Source organism: Scylla paramamosain, chromosome 4 (assembly GCF_035594125.1).
Source record: "Scylla paramamosain isolate STU-SP2022 chromosome 4, ASM3559412v1, whole genome shotgun sequence".
Taxonomy (NCBI): Eukaryota; Metazoa; Arthropoda; class Malacostraca; order Decapoda; family Portunidae; genus Scylla; species Scylla paramamosain.
In genome coordinates this window covers 20,912,027-20,929,286 of record NC_087154.1, presented here as the reverse complement: position 1 = coordinate 20,929,286, position 17,260 = coordinate 20,912,027, and the positions used below count along the sequence as shown (strand labels likewise).

Below are 17,260 nucleotides of genomic sequence, written 5' to 3'. Positions count from 1 at the left end.
AGGGAAGCCACAGAATGCCTGACTTCTGATCTCTCTAAAATTTCTGATTGGGGCAGATTGTTCAATGCCTCAAAAACTCAATTCCTTCATCTATCAACCTTCTAGACAACTATCCCTTCTTCTTCAGTGACACTCAACTGTCCCTCTCTTCTGCACTGAACATCCTTGGTCTGTCCTTTATGTATAATCTAAACAAGAAACATCACATCTCATCTTTAGCTAAAACAGCTTCTGTGAAGTTAGGCATTCTGAGATGTCTCCACCAGTTTTCTCACCCTCCCACCTGCTAACTCTGTACAGTGGCCTTATCCATCCCTGTATGGAGTATGCTTCACATGTCTGGGGGGGGTGGGGTTCCACTCATATTGCTCTTCTAGGCAGGGTAGAATCAAAAGCTTTTCATCTCATCAACTCCTCTCCTCAAACTGACTGTCTTCAGCCTCTTTCTCATTGTTGCAGTGTTGCATTTCTTGTTATCTTCTACCACTATTTTCATGCTAACTGCTCTTCTTATTTTTGCTAACTGCATGCCTCCCTTCCTCCATTGGCCTCACTGCACAAGACTTTCTTCTTTGTGTCACCCCTATTCTGTCCACCTCTCTAATGCAAGAGTTAACCAGTATTCTCAATCATTCATCCCTTTCTCTGGTAAACTCTGGAACTCCCTGCCTGCTTCTGTATTTGCACCTTCCTATGACTTGAATTCTTTCAAGAGGGAGGTTTCAAGACACTTATACTTCAATTCTTGGCTATCGCTTTGGACCCTGTTCGGGGACTGGCATCTCAGTAGGCTTTTTTTTTTTTTTTTTTTTTTTGCCCCTGGCCAGTGCCCCTTCTACATTAAAAAAAAAAAAAAAAAAAAAAAAAAAACGGACTCATGACATAGACATTTATTAACAGTTGTGTTGTGTATTATTTCAGAATCCAGCATGGCTCAATGTGTCTCACCAAGAGGTTGATGCAGTTCAGGCAAGGTCATCGGTATTCACAGAACAACAGAGCTACTGGCCTCTCCCTCTGTATGAGACTGCTCTTGTCACTGATGTGGCTGTTAGTCTGGGAGGCTCCCAAGACTCCCTGGATGATACCATATATGTGACCTCTGTGGCCCCTGCAGCCCTTTATTCCCTGATTCCCAAAGGCACCAAGGAATTGAAGCAGACGCTCCTCCATGAATTCCTGCCACGTTATCGCTCAGCATATCAGCCGAGGCTGAAGGTGGCAAGCCTGCACAATGGGACTGTTGCTGTCCATGAGGAAGTTTCCAACACACTTCTGATTATTGATGGTGACAGGGGCACTGCTACTGGGATACAGCTCAGCTCCATGTTTGAAGTTGCTGCTGAGACATTTTTGAAAAAGATTGGATCAGGCAAACAAACATACCTTCGCATGTGTAAGGACAGAGCAGATCATGGACAGCTCTACCTATGGGAAGTTGGTGGTGGTAGTGTAATTTTTGTGGATTTGATTGATGAGGTAATGCAGTCAGTAAACATGCCTCTTTCCCTGTCATCATTTCATGTCTTAGATGATGATCAGCAGTGGCTGGCTGTGGATGAGAATGGTGGGAAGTGGCTGCTGAAGAGAGAAGGGACAGAGTTTGTGCTCCACCCAGTGTCACAGACAGTGAAGGATGGTGGGCAGCAAATCTCCATCTCTACTGTTGCCCCATATAATTTGAGTGACTTTGTCCTGTCCTCAGCACTGCAGCAGCAGATCAGTGCCCCAAGCCGTCTCATCGCCCCTAAAGATGCACTAGCTGCTGTTGCTGTAGGCTTCCCTGAACTTGATGCCAGTGAGAATGAGGTTTACATGTGGGAGCGTAAAGGTACATCCCTCAATGACCTTGTTCCTGGCTGTGACCCAGCCAGCATTACAGTCACACTCAAGGATTGTGGACAGATTGTAAGATGTGTAGATAATGCTCCAGATGATGCTTTTGAATACAGTCAGACACCAGCTAGAAACTGTTTGTTCTTAGAGGTCACAGATTTAGTGAATCGCAGTGTGAGTTACGTGCCCGTGCCCAGGGCATCCCAAGCCTCACCTTACTGGGCATGGGCAGCAGCAGCACGCACCACTCCACTTGTGTTAGCAGCAACCTCTGACCAAGGAGTGGTTTCTGTGGACTCTAGTGGAGTGCTGCGTCTCTGGCAGACAGGAAGTGAAGGACTACAGAGAGCTCTGGTTGAGTGGCGCAAGATGATTGGTGAGGACACGGGTCACCTGAGGCTGGATATTGAGCGCTATAGTGGAGAGGATGTCACTGAACCCAAGCATGGGAAGGAAGATCCTGACAATGAGCCTCATGTTGGGGGAAACACCTGGGCTGGTGGGACTGGTGGCCGGGACACAGCTGGCCTGGGTGGCAAGGGAGGACCCTACCGCCTAGATGCCGGCCATGATGTCCACCAGGTGAGTCAGGCTGAGAAGGATGCAGTGCCTGAGGAGGTGAGGCGAGCTGCCCGAGAAATGGCACAGAAAGCTTTCAAGGAACGATTGCGCCAGATCAAGATGAGTGAGTATGATGCTTCCCTGTACGAGAGACTAGCAAAGAGTGTGGAGTCACAAGTTCGAGCTTTGCGTGGGATCATTAACACTCTTCAGGCTAAAGGGAAGGAGAGGCAGTGGCTCCGTCACCGCACTGCTGGCGAGCTGGATGACATGAAGCTCATTGAGGGACTGGCTGGGGAGAAGAACATTTATCGACAGAGGCGTGAAGAAGAGCCTGAGGTTGGTGCTCCACAAACTCACCCAAAGCGCCTCCGCCTGGTGGTGGACGTGTCAGGGTCCATGTACCGATTCAACGGTCATGATGGACGGCTGGAGCGTGAGCTGGAGGCAACGCTGATGGTGATGGAGGCGTTTGAAGGGTTTGAAACGAAGTTCAAGTTTGACATTTATGGACATTCGGGTGAAGAGCATGCAGTTCCCTTTGTGGAGTCTGATAGTGTTCCCAGCAATAACAAAGAACGCTTGGATGTCCTGAAGACAATGCAAGCACACTCTCAGTTTTGTCTGAGTGGTGATCACACTCTTGAGGCAGCAATGACTGCTGTGAAGCAAATGGCAGCAGAGGAGGCTGATGAGAGGTTTGTTATTTTGCTCTCTGATGCAAATCTTGATAGGTACGGGATTCGACCAAGTGAGCTGGCCAAAGCCTTGACTGCTGAGAGTACTGTCAACACTTACGCCATCTTCATTGGGTCCCTGGGTGACCAGGCGGCCCGGCTCACCAAGGCCCTTCCTGCTGGGCACTCCTTTGTGTGTCTTGACTTGAAAAAGATTCCCCAAATATTACAACAAATTTTTACTTCAGCAATGCTGAAGTAACAAGACTTTAAGAAATGAAAAATAATTACATAGACTATTAACAATATGTAAATATGTTTAAATTATGCTAAAAATGTGCATACAGTTGTTTGTATGAAAGAGAGAATATGTTTGTATTCTAGTGTGCTGTAAAGGTCTAGTTTGTAAGATGCACAAAATGTACCCAATGCAAATTTTATCCATAAACTGAGTAAATTATTCTTATTAATGTTGTTTCCATGTGATCTAAGCAAGGTTGTTTGCCTCACCCTGAGTGATGGAGAGTGACCTGTCTGAGAGGGGCAGGGTCTGCTCCCCAGGACTGACCTTAGAACTTATGTGGAATTCTGCAGAGAGGAAAGAAAATCAGGTTGAGAGGAGTGAGCAGTGGTAAGACAAACAAGGAAAGCCAGCGAGTGAAAGAACCTGAGAGACATAAGAGAGAAAGTGACTGGAGGAGGACTGAGGTGCAAACATTTTATTTCCATTATGATTTAACTTGGACGACAACATGGGTAGTACTTAAAAATATAATAATAATAATAATAATAATAATAATAATAATAATAATAATAATAATAATAATAAATAAGTAAGAAAATGAAACAATATAAGAATCCAAATCGAAAGTAAAAGGAGTCACATGCATGGTTCAAAAGTATATGAAATCAGTATTATAGCAATTATCAAATAAAATTCAATAAACCAGTAAAATATTATATCTATAGTTTTCAGCAAGAGTAAGAAGTAAAATTGCACAGGAAATGAAAACAAAGGAAAGACACGTCACAGATGAATGTAAAGAATACAGTGTGCAATGATTGTACCTATATCATCACCTGTATGAAACACATCTGTTGTGTCTTCACCTTTAGGGAAAGGTAGAGTATTATAGTACTGAGGATATTAATAACAGTTTTAGCTGAGTGTTCAAAGAGAGAGAGAGAGAGAGAGAGAGAGAGAGATTCAGATTCAGATTCAGATTCTTTATTCCACGAAAGTGGTTATTAAGTACATTATATTTCACATAGCTTTACATAAATATGGAGGTCATAAAACTAAACAGTAGATTGAAATATCTTAGTATACTACTAAATGATTAAATTGCAGAATGTTGTCATTAAAAAATATTAAGAGTATAAAATAATCATGGTAACTAAAATAGTATTTCTACACTAAAGTGCAATGTCTACCTCTAAGTAAAATAAAATACATGAATGTCCTTAAAATTATGTTTAAATGATAATAAGACCATAAAATGCTGGATAAAATATGGGTGTAAAGCTTCATCACTGTGCGTTTTCTAACATATGTCTAAAATATTTATACAATATTTGCAGATTCGAAATGTTTCCTGAGGTTAGTCTTAAAACTGTTTAGATTTTGAGACAGGGTGATGGTGGATGGGAGTTGGTTCCACAACTTAGGACCCAACACAGTGAGGTCCCTGGCACCGCTGTCTGTTCTGGTCCGGGGAACATGCAAGTTGTTTCTTTGTCTAGTTTTACTGTTTGTCACATCATTTACAGTATTAAAAGATAAAAAGGATAGAAAGCCATCAGGATAACATCTTCGTAAAGTTTTATACATTGTTACGCAAATGTCAAACATATGTTTCTCCTTAACCCTGAGCCATTTAAGTTCTTTAAGGAAAGGTGATGCACGGTCATATTTCCTGCCACCTCCCACTGCTACTTTAGCTGCAAAGTTTTGAAGTTTCTGAAGAGAGAGAGAGAGAGAGAGAGAGAGAGAGAGAGAGAGAGAGAGAGAGAGAGAGAGAGAGAGAGAGAGAGAGAGAGAGATTTGAAATACGCGCCTATTGTAACATTCGAGTGTAATCTCAGCAGAATGATAAATTGATTGAAATATTGCCGCAGTACAGCTATTTTTATGGCATCTTGTCCGTTTCCTTTCAATTATATTTCAGCTAGTTATTATATTACTTGATTAGATAAATTTGATACCAAACTTTCAGAGGTTTTCATTTTTAAGACATATGATCATTATTAGGACAATGAAGAATATACATAAAATATTAAAAACTTCGCATAGAAGATTCATATTATAACAATATAAAGGATGTCAGTATAGGCGCGAAATAGTTACAAGAGTTAAATAAGTCCATCTCGAACGTGGGTGAATGTAAACAGTGTGGAGGTGAAGGTGTGCCAGGAGAGGGTGTGTGGAGCGTGTTCCTGAGCCAGCTGCACCTCCTCCTGCCCTGTGTGCCTGGCCATGGAGGCTGCGGGGGCCAGTGCGGGAAGAAATACTAGATACATGATGGAGGGGGTTGGCGCCAGAGTGATCAGAGGCCCGGACTGGAAGTGGGGGAAGCAGGTGTGTGGCCTGTCTGTGTGTGTGTTTGTGTCCTGCTGACCTAGCGGCGCGACAGCCCATACCCTCACTTCTTTGACTGGTGGCATAGCGTGTTATTAAAGCACACATGAACCTTTATGAATCTCCATTTGTTTCGTGTTCATTTGTGGAAGTGTTAGTTAAATTTATCGCCGCTCATTAATACAGTAATTTCTATGTTTGATATGTGTCCCAATATGTTTTACCTGCTGTAAAATCATAAATATACAATCTCATGCATTACTTCCACTTCCCTTTACCCAGTGTAATAAACATAACTTGATTTTACTCGTGTTTGCTCAAGAAAGTTTATCTTAACATCAATAAAATGCACACGATATTAAAACACAAATGACCCTTTAATGAATAACATTTCTTCCGTGTTTATTAGTGGAAGTGCTTGTCCAATTAACAGCCACTTCTGACTGCAGCAATTTCTAAGAGTGTTTTGTGCTCCAGCATGTTATACCTTAGATGTGCTTTACTAGAAATGTGTAAATCTGCTGTTTCATACATGACTTCCAATTCCCATTATTTCTTTCCTAATCAAACAAACAGAACTTGAGTGTACACAAGTGTTTGCCCAAGAAAGGACATCCCAACATCAATGAAGTATACCATTGATCTTGTGTTTAACATCTACATGCCATTTGAATTAATTATGCATGTTATTAAGGCACAAATAGCCACTAAGCAATAAAGTTTGATAGCTGCTTGACTAGGGAATGGGCCATAGTGAGTAGGGTATGGGGCTGGAGTGACTTGAAATCATATGTAGGTTTCCTGACTAACAGCCACTTGTAGTTTTCATTGTCACGCATGCAGTACATGGATACGATAACATTCCCTTCTCAAAGTTCTTCAGCTTTAACACCAGCAACTTGAGAGGCCACTCCCTTAAGCTTGCCAAGCTTGCACACTGGAGAACAACACTCAAGGGAAACTGGTTTACCATCAGAGTAGTAGATGACTGGAATGCACTTCCAGAGAGTATTGTGACCTCGCCATCAATAGTCACATTCTAAGTACAATACGATAGACAAGGGACTTGAACAGTAATTGGCACGCAGTCTTTAGAGGTGGGGATCATGAGCTGCTGTGCCGTCCCTCAGTGCCTCTGTGTTGCAGGATGGTGGCGAGGGTCATGTTGGCACCGTGCGCAATTTTGAGTCCCCTGAGGAAGTAGTGGTGGTGTGGGATAATGGCACAGCCGCTAACTACCGTTGTGCAGGCGCCTATGACCTGCGAGTGCTGGACTCGGCCCCTACAGGTGAGTGTGTGTGTGTGTGTGTGTGTGTGTGTGTGTGTGTGTGTGTACTCTGTTACTCTCCATTCAAGCAAGTCAAGGAAATTGTCTGTGAAATACTTGGGTAGTTCAAGCCTGCAGGTACACCAGTCTGTTGGAAGTAGTGTTAGTTTAAGGTCTGGGAGAATAGATGGAGTTATGTACCTTGTGCAGAACAAGCAGATACAATCAGGGTGTATTATTATTATTTTTTTATTTTTTTTTTTTTGTAATGTGTGTGTGTGTGTGTGTTTTTTTTTTCTTTGGACCTTTTATAATTTTTGTTAAGTCAGTTAATCTCATATTCTACCATGCATGTGAATGCCAAGAAGCAGTGTTCCCAGGTCCAATAATGTAGTTAGATATAAAATTTCAATATTCCCTGATGTTTTTGTACTGGTAAATTTTGTATGTTGATATTTCAAAGTTTCTTTAAGAAGGAAAGTGCATAGTGACAATCTTTCCCACGTTTTTGAGTAGGTAAATGATGGGAGGTAACATTTCTCAAATCTTTCAGTGCTAAGTTAATATTTCATGGACCTCCCATGCTAATAGGTGCCAAATAAGAACGTTCTGATACCCTAATTTTGTACCACCCTCAGGAGTGAAGCATGAGGGCACCATGTGTGACACTTGCCGGCAGCAGCCCATCTTTGGCATCCGGTGGAAGTGTGCCGAATGCAGCAATTATGACCTGTGCTCGGTGTGCTACCACAGTGACAAGCACAACCCCCGTCACCGCTTCTACCGCATCACCACCATTGGCTGTGAGAGGTGAGTGTGCAGTGTTGTGTGCTATGTCAACAATTGTGTACTTGCTTTGTTTTTTTGTGTTATGTGAGAATTGGAATATTTTACTATTGTGATTATTATGTTCTTATGTAATTTTCATTTTGCCTCCATGTAATTTACCTTTGTGATTCTTCTTATGTTTTTATGCAGGTTTTTATTTCACTTCCATTTAAGGGTGTAGTTGCCTGCTTCAGTGTAAAGCAATATTGTTCTCTTTTTCAAGTTTCAGTGTGTAATCCTAATGCTGTTGTTACGTTGTATGGTTACATTCAAAATAATATATTAGTACCCGTGTTTAGGTGTTGTTATTCTGATCAGTAAATTTTTAATACATATAAACTATGGCAATGCATTGTGAATGAAAAAAATGGATATAGTTACCTTATACTTTTATGTTAGTTTAAAAGTAGTATACTCATATATGTTCACCAACTCCTCAGTCACTCACACACTTGACAGACTGATTCATCTTAGTCACCAGATAACCAACACATCCACTTACAGAGTACTTTTGGAGCCTCGGCGGAAGAGCAAGAAGATCGGCATTCGGGGCATCTTTCCCGGGGCGAGGGTGGTGCGGGGCGTGGACTGGCAGTGGGAGGACCAGGATGGGGGCAATGGGCGGCGGGGCAAGGTGTCTGAGATCCAGGATTGGTCTGCTGCCTCGCCCCGCTCTGCAGCCTATGTGATATGGGACAATGGGGCCAAGAACCTATACAGAGTGGGCTTTGAGGGCATGGTGAGTGGTGCTGAGTGGGTGTAGGTGGCTAAGGGGTGCTGGAGAACAGTAAAGGACAGGGAGAGGTGTGGTAGGTGGATGTGTCTTGGATGAGGGTGTGTTAGAGGAAGCTGTGGGTGTTGTGTTGTGTGTGGGTGTGTGTGTGTGTGTTGGGTGAGGTTGTGATAGAGGGAGCTGGGTGTGATGTGATGTGGTGTGTGTGTGTGTGTGTGTGTGTGTGTGTGTGTGTGTGTGTGTGTGTGTGTGTGTGTGTGTGTGTTTACACATTTGTAGCAGTCTGAGACAACAGGATATAATTTTATCAATAACTTTTTCCCTTTAACCAAACATTAACAAGCAGTAGTCATGAAGAGAAGAGAAAATTATCTTGTTTATTATGCACAGTGATATTTGAAAGTGATAAAAGAGTTACAAATTGATATTTTTCCATGCCAGGCTGATCTAAAAGTGGTGAATGATGCCAAGGGAGGGACAGTGTACAGAGACCACCTACCCATGCTGGGGGAACAGAACCCAGGACGCTCTGGACCTCACGGACTTGCCATTGGAGACCAAGTAAGTGTAAGAATTGTTCCGTGGTTGCTGTTCCCTTGTTTTCAATTACCCTCAGTCCTGCTGCCCAAATGCATGCTCTTACTGCATGAGGTTAATATGTGGGCACTGCAGTTGATGTGATTAAAAGTTTGCTCCATGGCTCCTTACTGTACCTTGAAATTTAATGGAATGAGTAATTATACTTGGATGCCAGTATTTTTAAATGTACATGTGTCCCAATTAATGGATTGCTAGTCAGGGTTTGCATCTTACTTACTGTACTTTGAAATGTATTGGAATGAATAATGTTATAATTGGATATTAGTATTTTTTTATGTACATGTGTTACTTTTACTGGATTTCTAGTCAGGGTTTGCCTCTACTTTGGTTTGGAGGAATGTACTGTAAGGAATGATCAGAGGAAGAGAAGAATGGCTATAAGTTGTAGGGATTCTATCTGGATGAATAGAGTGTTGAAAATATATCAATCTTCAGTTAAATATATCCCGAATGGCATGAAGTCTGACCTAATGATTGTTCTGTGGTAAAAATGTTGATGAATGCACTATTTGCTAGGATTTGTCTTTTTGATCCTTATCTTCTTGACAGACAACCTCCTTCTTTCCTGTGTTTGGATGTCTCATGAGAATGATGATGATGTTGGATAGCAAAGAAGTACAAGGAATCTTTTAGTATTACCAGACCTTGCTTGCCAATCATTCCTGCATCCACTAATCCCATCTGGATAACTCTGTGATCTGTAGGATTATGAAGCATTGTGATCCTTGTCTTATCTTAGCATGTAATGTGGTAATTGCTAATGTGTGTCTTTGTATTTTTGTATCTTATCTTTCCTTGTCTAACTATTTTTGTTTTTCATGTAAGTATATTTCCCAGGAGAGTGTGGATGAAGCAGACAAGGGTAATCAAAGGTATTGTGTACTTATGATATTGTAATTTGTATAAATTTTTTGACATTCATCATGACTGTTTCTATCAGTGACTTTGGACAGCAAGAGGAAGTGAAGGTACTCTGTATAACATTTTATATGAGATAATATGATTTCTTTTGAGAGTTATTGTTAAGCTTCTGCAATATCCATATGTGAGTTTGAGTCAGCCAGGTAAAGTGATGGTTTCCCTTGTAAAAGTACTGCACAAGAAAATTTAGATGAAGATGTTTGAAGCTAGTCACCCTGTTAATGCAAACCTGACCATTTTCTACAGGATCACCAACATGAGTGAGGCAAGAGTGGGGAGGCATATCGTGTGTGTAACCTTGCCTGTCTCTCCTTTAGGTGAATGTGGACCTGGAGCTTGAGATTGTCCAGTCGCTGCAGCATGGCCACGGGGGCTGGACGGACGGCATGTTTGAGTGCCTAGGCACGACAGGCACTGTGGTGGGCATTGATGAGGACCATGACATTGTGGTGGCATATCCCTCTGGCAACAGGTGTGTTTCACTCAATTAGTCTTTTATAATAAGCTTTACATCACTTGATTTACTAAGAGAAGCAATATAATTTTGTTTATGTCCCTCTGGCAACAGGTGTGTGCGTGTGCAGTAGTCAGTCAGTCAGTCAGTCGGTCTTAATAAGAAATTGTATGAACTGCAGTTTACTAAAGCAATATCATTTTGTAAGTACATGTATGAAATTCTTTGCTTGATTCATGGATTTGTGCTCATCTGATTCTTGCTAAAATGATATCCATACTGTGATCTAAAATATCAACTAGATATGTTAAAAATTTAGTTGTACTAGTAGTATGTAGTAGTTGCAGTAATATAAGGAAGTGTTATCCTTTTTTAATTACTGAAGAACAGCAATGGGTACAAATCACTCATTTACAGTTAGTTTGTGTATAGATGCAGATGAAGAACAATAGGTTGAGGCTTGTATTAACCTTTCCCTGCAGTATGCAATGATTCACAGTACTAAAAGCAATGCAAGAAACTTTTATAATCATCCACAAGGAAGAGATTAAAAAAAATAAATAAATAGATTTTGTAATTTCTAGCCAGTACAATGTTTGGAGATGGCAGTAGCACAAGAAAATTTCTCGGAGTGAATGATAATTAAGGAAAGATGTAGCAAATTGCAGTGAAAGTGATAATATGATACTGGAGACATACAAAAAGGTGACATTTTTTCTTTTTTTTTATGTAGGAGGGACACTGGCAAAGGGCAACAAAAATCCAATAAAAAAAAAATGCTCACTGAAATGCCAGTCCCATAAAAGGTCAAAGCAGTAGTCAAAAATTGATGGATAAGTGTCTTGAAACCTCCCTCTTGAAGGAATTCAAGTCATAGTAAGACATGCAAACATGACATGCAAAGAAACACGCTGGACATCCCCCCACCACTCCACCTTGTCTGTCACCAGGTGGACGTTCAACCCCGCGGTGCTGACCAAGGTTGGGGGTGGCATGATGGTAAGCAACGAGGCTAGCACCAGCCAGCAGTTCAGTGTGGGGGACCTGGTGCAGATCTGTGCTGACCTGGAGCGCATCAAGATCCTGCAGCGCGGCCACGGGGAGTGGGCCGAGGCCATGGTGCCGGTGAGCAGGGGGCATGTTGTTATTTGACTGTTTTGTTGTGTTGTTTGTGTGTAAAGGTGGAGTGCATGGTGTGTTTATTGATACTTCCTTAGATTATGGTTTTCTTTTGTTTTATTTGAAGTGAAAGTGCATGCTATCTTCATTTTTTCATTGAGGCTTCTTTTACTGTGGTGTTTTTTCATTTTTTATGTGTGTGTGTGTGTGTGTGTGTGTGTGTGTGTGTGTGTGTGTGTGTGTGTGTGTGTGTGTGTGAAATCTTATTCTATTTTTATATTTATGCTTCTTGTATTATAATATTTTATTATATTGTATGCATGAAAACACTTGCTATTTTTTTCAATGCTTCTTTTATTATGATGTTTTATTTTGTTTCATTTCTGTATGAATGCACTTGATATATTTTTATTGATACATTTTTATTATGTCATTTTTCTTGTGTGTGAAGGTAAATACTATACTTTTAAAGTAATGCCTTGGAGTGTGTGAGATATCTCAGTCATATAAAATTTCTTCTATAGGAGGAAAAATAAAATGAGCATTTGTCTGTTGTGTGCTCAGTTAAGTCTGGTGTAATAATAACAGTAATGCAAGGAGTGGACATTGCAACACACATGCAGCAGAAAACAGTAGGTATCAGTGAAGCTCATACAAAGGATCAGCTTGTAAACCAGTATCCCTTCATTCCTTCCAGACGTTAGGTAAGATTGGCCGTGTGCAGCAGATCTACCACGACAATGACCTGAAGGTGGAAGTGTGCGGTACCTCGTGGACCTACAACCCCGCTGCCGTTACCAAGGTGTCTTCCGATGGGTCTGTGCCAGGGGCGGCCAGTGGGGGTGAGTGCTGTCAGCAGGGTGGGAAGATTCTGGTTGTATTTTAAATGATCATAAGAGTTCTGGCCATATGTTGTTACCTGTACTTCTCTTTTATCACCTGTATGTCTTTATTTGTAGAAGGCTCTCCATTTTCTCTCGCCTCCTGTTCTGCCTTTCTCCCTAATGCAAGAGGTATCTTGTATTCTCAGCCTTTCTGTTTCATGAGGAAGGTTTCAAGAGTCACAGCTATAAATTGTTATCTATACTTTTTTTTCTGTCACCTGTATGTCTTCAGCTCCCCAAGACTTTCTGCTTTCTCATCCCCTATTCTATTCATCTCCCTAATGCAAGAGGTAACGTAACCAATATTCTCAATCTTTCATCACTTTTTACTCAAAACCTCCTGCCTTTTATATTTCTTCCTGCCTTTGATTTGAACTGTTTCAAGAGGAAGGTTTCAAGACACCCTCAAGTTTTGGGTAACTTTTGACTACACTCTTTGGGTACTGGCACCTTCAGTGGGCCTTTTATATATATATATATATATATATATATATATATATATATATATATATATATATATATATATATATATATATATATATATATATATATATATATATATATATATATATATAGCCTTCTTGCTGTCCTAGACCAGAGTTCTCCTCTTTATATAAAAAAGAAAAAAGACTGGTTGCATACATTGCTCTTATTTTTTCCTAACAGAGAGATTAAGTGCTTTACTGAAGAAGATATTTGAAGCTCATGTGTCAGGGGACCTGACCGAGGAGCTGGTGAAGGCTGCTGCTACTGGAGATGCTCAGAAGGTGGGTTGTCTCTCAGTGGATTTCTCTTGGTACATTGTGATGGCGGCTGGACTTAGACCAGTAGTTCCCAAACTTTTTCTGATCTTTTTCCAACTTTTCTTATATGATCCTCATCCATGGGCACTCCTCCCTTCTCCCCCCCAATCCAATCTGTAATTATATTCATTCCACCTCATATTTTTCTTTTCTTAGATACTATGAATATGAAATATGAAAATTATAATTTACTTTTTGCCAAATTTCAAATAAAAATGGTGCTGAGGAAGTAATTTAATGCACATAAAATAGTTTCCATAATTTGAAGGTAGGCTTACCTATAATTAAAACTCATAACTTCCAAAAAAACTTTCTTCAATATGAAATAGAAAAAAAATAAATTTCACTGGATAAAAAGTGTGTAAAAATTTTGGGGGCCATAAGCCTCAGCTTATGGCCCCCAAATTTTGCTGTATGGACTCCCAGTGGGCAATGACCCCCAGTTTGGGAGCCACTGACTTAGACTGATGAGGCATGGAACTGTGTGGAAAGTTTGGTGTCATTGACTCAAACAGTATAGTTTTTAATGGATGCCTTTAGTGATGGTGGCTGGAGAGAATGTGTAATAATGTGTGGAAAGTTGGATTAGGTAAGTGTGTAATGTGTGTGTGTACTATAAAGAAGACTGATTGCTTATGTTTAACTGAAGTGACATTATAAAGTTTGAAGTCATGCTGTGAAACAGACAAAGGATGAAGGATTGTGACATGCAAACTGCAAGTGTCCTTGTTTTAAAAAGAAATGTAGGATATGTTTGCAGTAATGAATGAAAGATTTAAAATAGATGGCAGTCCTTGCAAGTGCTGCTGTTTCTTTATTATTTAGACAGATTAAAGATTTACATTGTATATCTTCAAGAAAGATTTTGTAAAATTATCTTCATGAAGTGGAGAAGGAGAAGCAAAAGAGAGAGGAGGAGGAGGAGGAGGAGGAGGAGGACCTTATACCTATACCTTACATGTTTGTGTCCCCAGGTTGACGAACTCCTGAAGAAGGGGGATGTGGATGTGAATGGAGTGTTTGCCGGCCACACGGCACTGCAGGCAGCCAGTCAGAATGGTCACTTGGAGGTCATCCACATCCTGCTCCGCAACAATGCTCATGTGGAGAAGGAGGTGAGGAGAGAGTTTGTTTGGTTTTGATAGTTTTCCTTTTGAATCTTTTTTCTCTGAATTTTACTTATGGACTAAAGAATTTTTGTGTGTGTGTCTGTAATCAATTTTTAAAGTTCATCAGTTTCTACTCATTGATCTAGTTACTCATGCACTGGCCTTACTTGTATCTTTATATTTCATATAATTTACTATTCTATCTGTTTACTTATCTATGCTGTACTTTTATTAAGAATTCCTTTTAAGACGGTCCATACATAGACATCTTTTAACACAATTGGACTTTTAGTAGTGACAAACTGCCACTCTTTCGAGATGAACAGATACTGGCCAGCAGCTGTCATTGAGCCTTAAAATAGGATACAACAGCCTTAAGAGAATGCCAATGGCTGAATTAATTTTTTTTTCTTTTATTGTTGTTCACTGTACTTGTGAAGTTTTTCCTCACACTCACTTCCCTGGTGTGTATTCCCACCCCCAGGACAAAGATGGTGACCGTGCTATACACCATGCAGCGTATGGCGATGAGCCCGCTGTGGTGCAGCTGCTGGCTGAGGATGGCGCCGACCTCAATGCCCGCAGCAAGAGGCGCCAGACACCCCTCCACGTGGCAGTGAACAAGGGTCATGTGGGTGTGGTAAAGACCCTGCTGGAGCTGGGCGGCCACCCGAGCCTCCAGGTGAGGAGTTCATGGACTTTTACTTTGCCGTAGCTGGGAAGCTACAGCTGAAGGGTTTTGTGCTCCAGGGTCAAGCTTTTTCTTGTGGGATGCAGTCAGCCTTGCTTCACTTGCTCACTTGGGTATTAGGTTTAGTTTCCCTTTGTCATAGCTAGTTTGAATTTTCTAAAATATTGCTGGGTTGTTTTCTATAACTGAATGATGGGTAAAATTTTCATACTCATGTGACTAAATATTCATCTTTTTGTATTTGTAATAATCTTTGTTCTTAATGGATCAGCCACTTGTGAAGGTTTCATTATTGGTGGATGGAGAATGCAGTAGTAGGAATTTCAACAAAGATCTAAAGAGAAGAGTTCATAATGACATGTTCTTGGTAAGGAATAGCTCTTAGAAGTCTCTATTTTCTTCTGTGCAGGATCATGAGGGGGACACCCCCCTGCATGATGCTGTGTCCAAAAAGCGTGACGACATCCTCACTCTGCTGCTGGACCACGCGGCAGACATCACCCTCACCAACAACAACGGATTCAACTCCCTTCACCATGCAGCTCTCCGCGGCAATCCAAGGTGAGGTGCAGGGCTGGGCTGGGGGAGCTTTCCTGTTTTAGCAAGCAACTGAAATTTTATGATAGTTTAAATTTTGGTATCAGTCAAGAGTTGGGGTGTAGTATGGTGGATTATGAGACTGTCTCTTTCTACCAGGAGCCAACAGGGCTAAGAGTGTGCATGATGTGTGTGTGTGAGTGTGTGGTGCTTTGTCTAGGTCATCCTGTATGGAATTACTGGCCTGGTATATAGATAGATAGCATTAAGAGTGAAATTCCTGATTGTACTGTTAATGAAAGAGTTATCCAGAAGACTGAGTGCCACATGGTAAATGAAGAGGGTTAGTCTTGAAGGGATGATTCTATTGATAAAGACACACCTGGAGAGATGTAGGCCACTCACAGTGCTGCTCATGAAAAGAAAGATGATAATAACAAGCAATTTATTCCATAAATTGTGGTTATTTTTTTATGTACAAAAGGTACATACATACTTACATATATTCACTACAAATTAATATTGATTTACATGGAAGTATTTATGCAGATATACATAATCAATGACACTGGCATTATAAAATACAGTGTAAACTTTACATACAGTTTAAAGTTAAACATGAGAATGGGTCGATGAACTTATGGAGGGAGATGAAAAAATTAGTTGGGGGGGGGGTTTAGGGTTCAGAAGCTGCGGATAGTGGAGGAATTAGTGGAGGAGGAGAGGAGAACCAAGAGAGATGGCCAGTCTACTTTTTGAGATGTCTTGATACCCCTCTTTTGAAACTTCTAGTTGTAGGAGGAGGGAGAAAACAGAAACAGGGAGAGAGTTTCAGGGTTTATCACTATGAAAGAAAATTTGGCAGAAAGTGAAATGACTAGCAGTAAATATGAATGTGGTAAAGACAATGATGTGCAGTGAAATGGAAGAACAGAGTGTTGGAGTGTGTGGAAGAAAGAAATAGGAGGAGAATTAGAGGATTTGAGTGTGTTAGGAGGAAATGCAAGGACAAGATTAAGTGGAGATTCTTCCATCACCAGCTGTCTTCCTTTTTGAGTTCATGAAGACAGCCATTAGATATGGAAAGAAGTGAAGATCAAAGAACCAAGAAACTAGTAATTGAATGATCTGCCTGAATACTTTGCATTTTGTCTTTTTACTTCCACTCATATAGGATAACATTCTCCAAACATGTAAATGAAATAATGAAATAAACAAATAGACAAATAAACAAATATAAGTTAAACAAAGAAAAGATTAAAAAGAAGGAAAGTCAACTGAGTTACAATGATAGCCCAATACTTCTCTTGAAGTAGATTTGAAATTTTTTCTTTATCAGTTGTGTGGTGCATAAATTGAAATATTAGAAAACTCACTTCCCTCACATACAATAATGTTCACTAACAATTTTGCTTTACATGTATATTTTCTTTATTTTCCATCCCAAGTTAATTCATGCACATCAAAATATTAGAAAATTCCATACAGTAACATACAATGACATTCACTAGCAATAATTTTCCTATATATATATTTTTAAAATTTTTCCATCCCAAGTTAATTCATGCAGTCGACCAGTTGTTTGCTGCATTAATTCCAATATTAGAAAGCTGCATCATCACGCAAAGTGCTGTGTTGATTGCTGTGCCATTGCCTTCCCTT

The 17,260-nt window shown here is 40.5% G+C and overlaps 2 protein-coding genes across 3 annotated transcripts in view; both read left to right on the top strand.

Annotated features, from left to right (window-relative positions):
- LOC135100144 (von Willebrand factor A domain-containing protein 8-like) overlaps positions 1-3,564 on the top strand; it is a 76,211-nt gene extending 72,647 nt beyond the window's left edge. Inside the window, exon 17 of the mRNA XM_064003109.1 lies at positions 922-3,564. Coding sequence (XP_063859179.1) covers positions 922-3,336 — 2,415 coding nt within the window. The 3' untranslated portion in view covers positions 3,337-3,564. The remainder of the gene's footprint in view (positions 1-921) is intronic.
- Positions 3,565-5,441: 1,877 nt separating this feature from the next.
- LOC135099824 (E3 ubiquitin-protein ligase MIB1-like) lies at positions 5,442-15,646 on the top strand. 2 transcript variants are annotated; one of them, XM_064002393.1, is made up of 12 exons: positions 5,442-5,652; positions 6,799-6,940; positions 7,558-7,729; positions 8,252-8,486; positions 8,922-9,041; positions 10,319-10,473; positions 11,406-11,580; positions 12,272-12,416; positions 13,125-13,225; positions 14,236-14,376; positions 14,855-15,052; positions 15,471-15,646. In XM_064002393.1, exons 1-12 carry the CDS (start codon positions 5,551-5,553, stop codon positions 15,624-15,626), a joined length of 1,842 nt encoding a protein of 613 aa, XP_063858463.1. In that variant the 5' UTR covers positions 5,442-5,550; the 3' UTR covers positions 15,627-15,646. The 2 variants fall into 2 exon arrangements, with proteins under 2 accessions (XP_063858463.1, XP_063858462.1); XM_064002392.1 differs by having other exon boundaries at positions 8,922-9,047.
- The last annotated feature ends 1,614 nt before the right edge of the window (positions 15,647-17,260 follow it).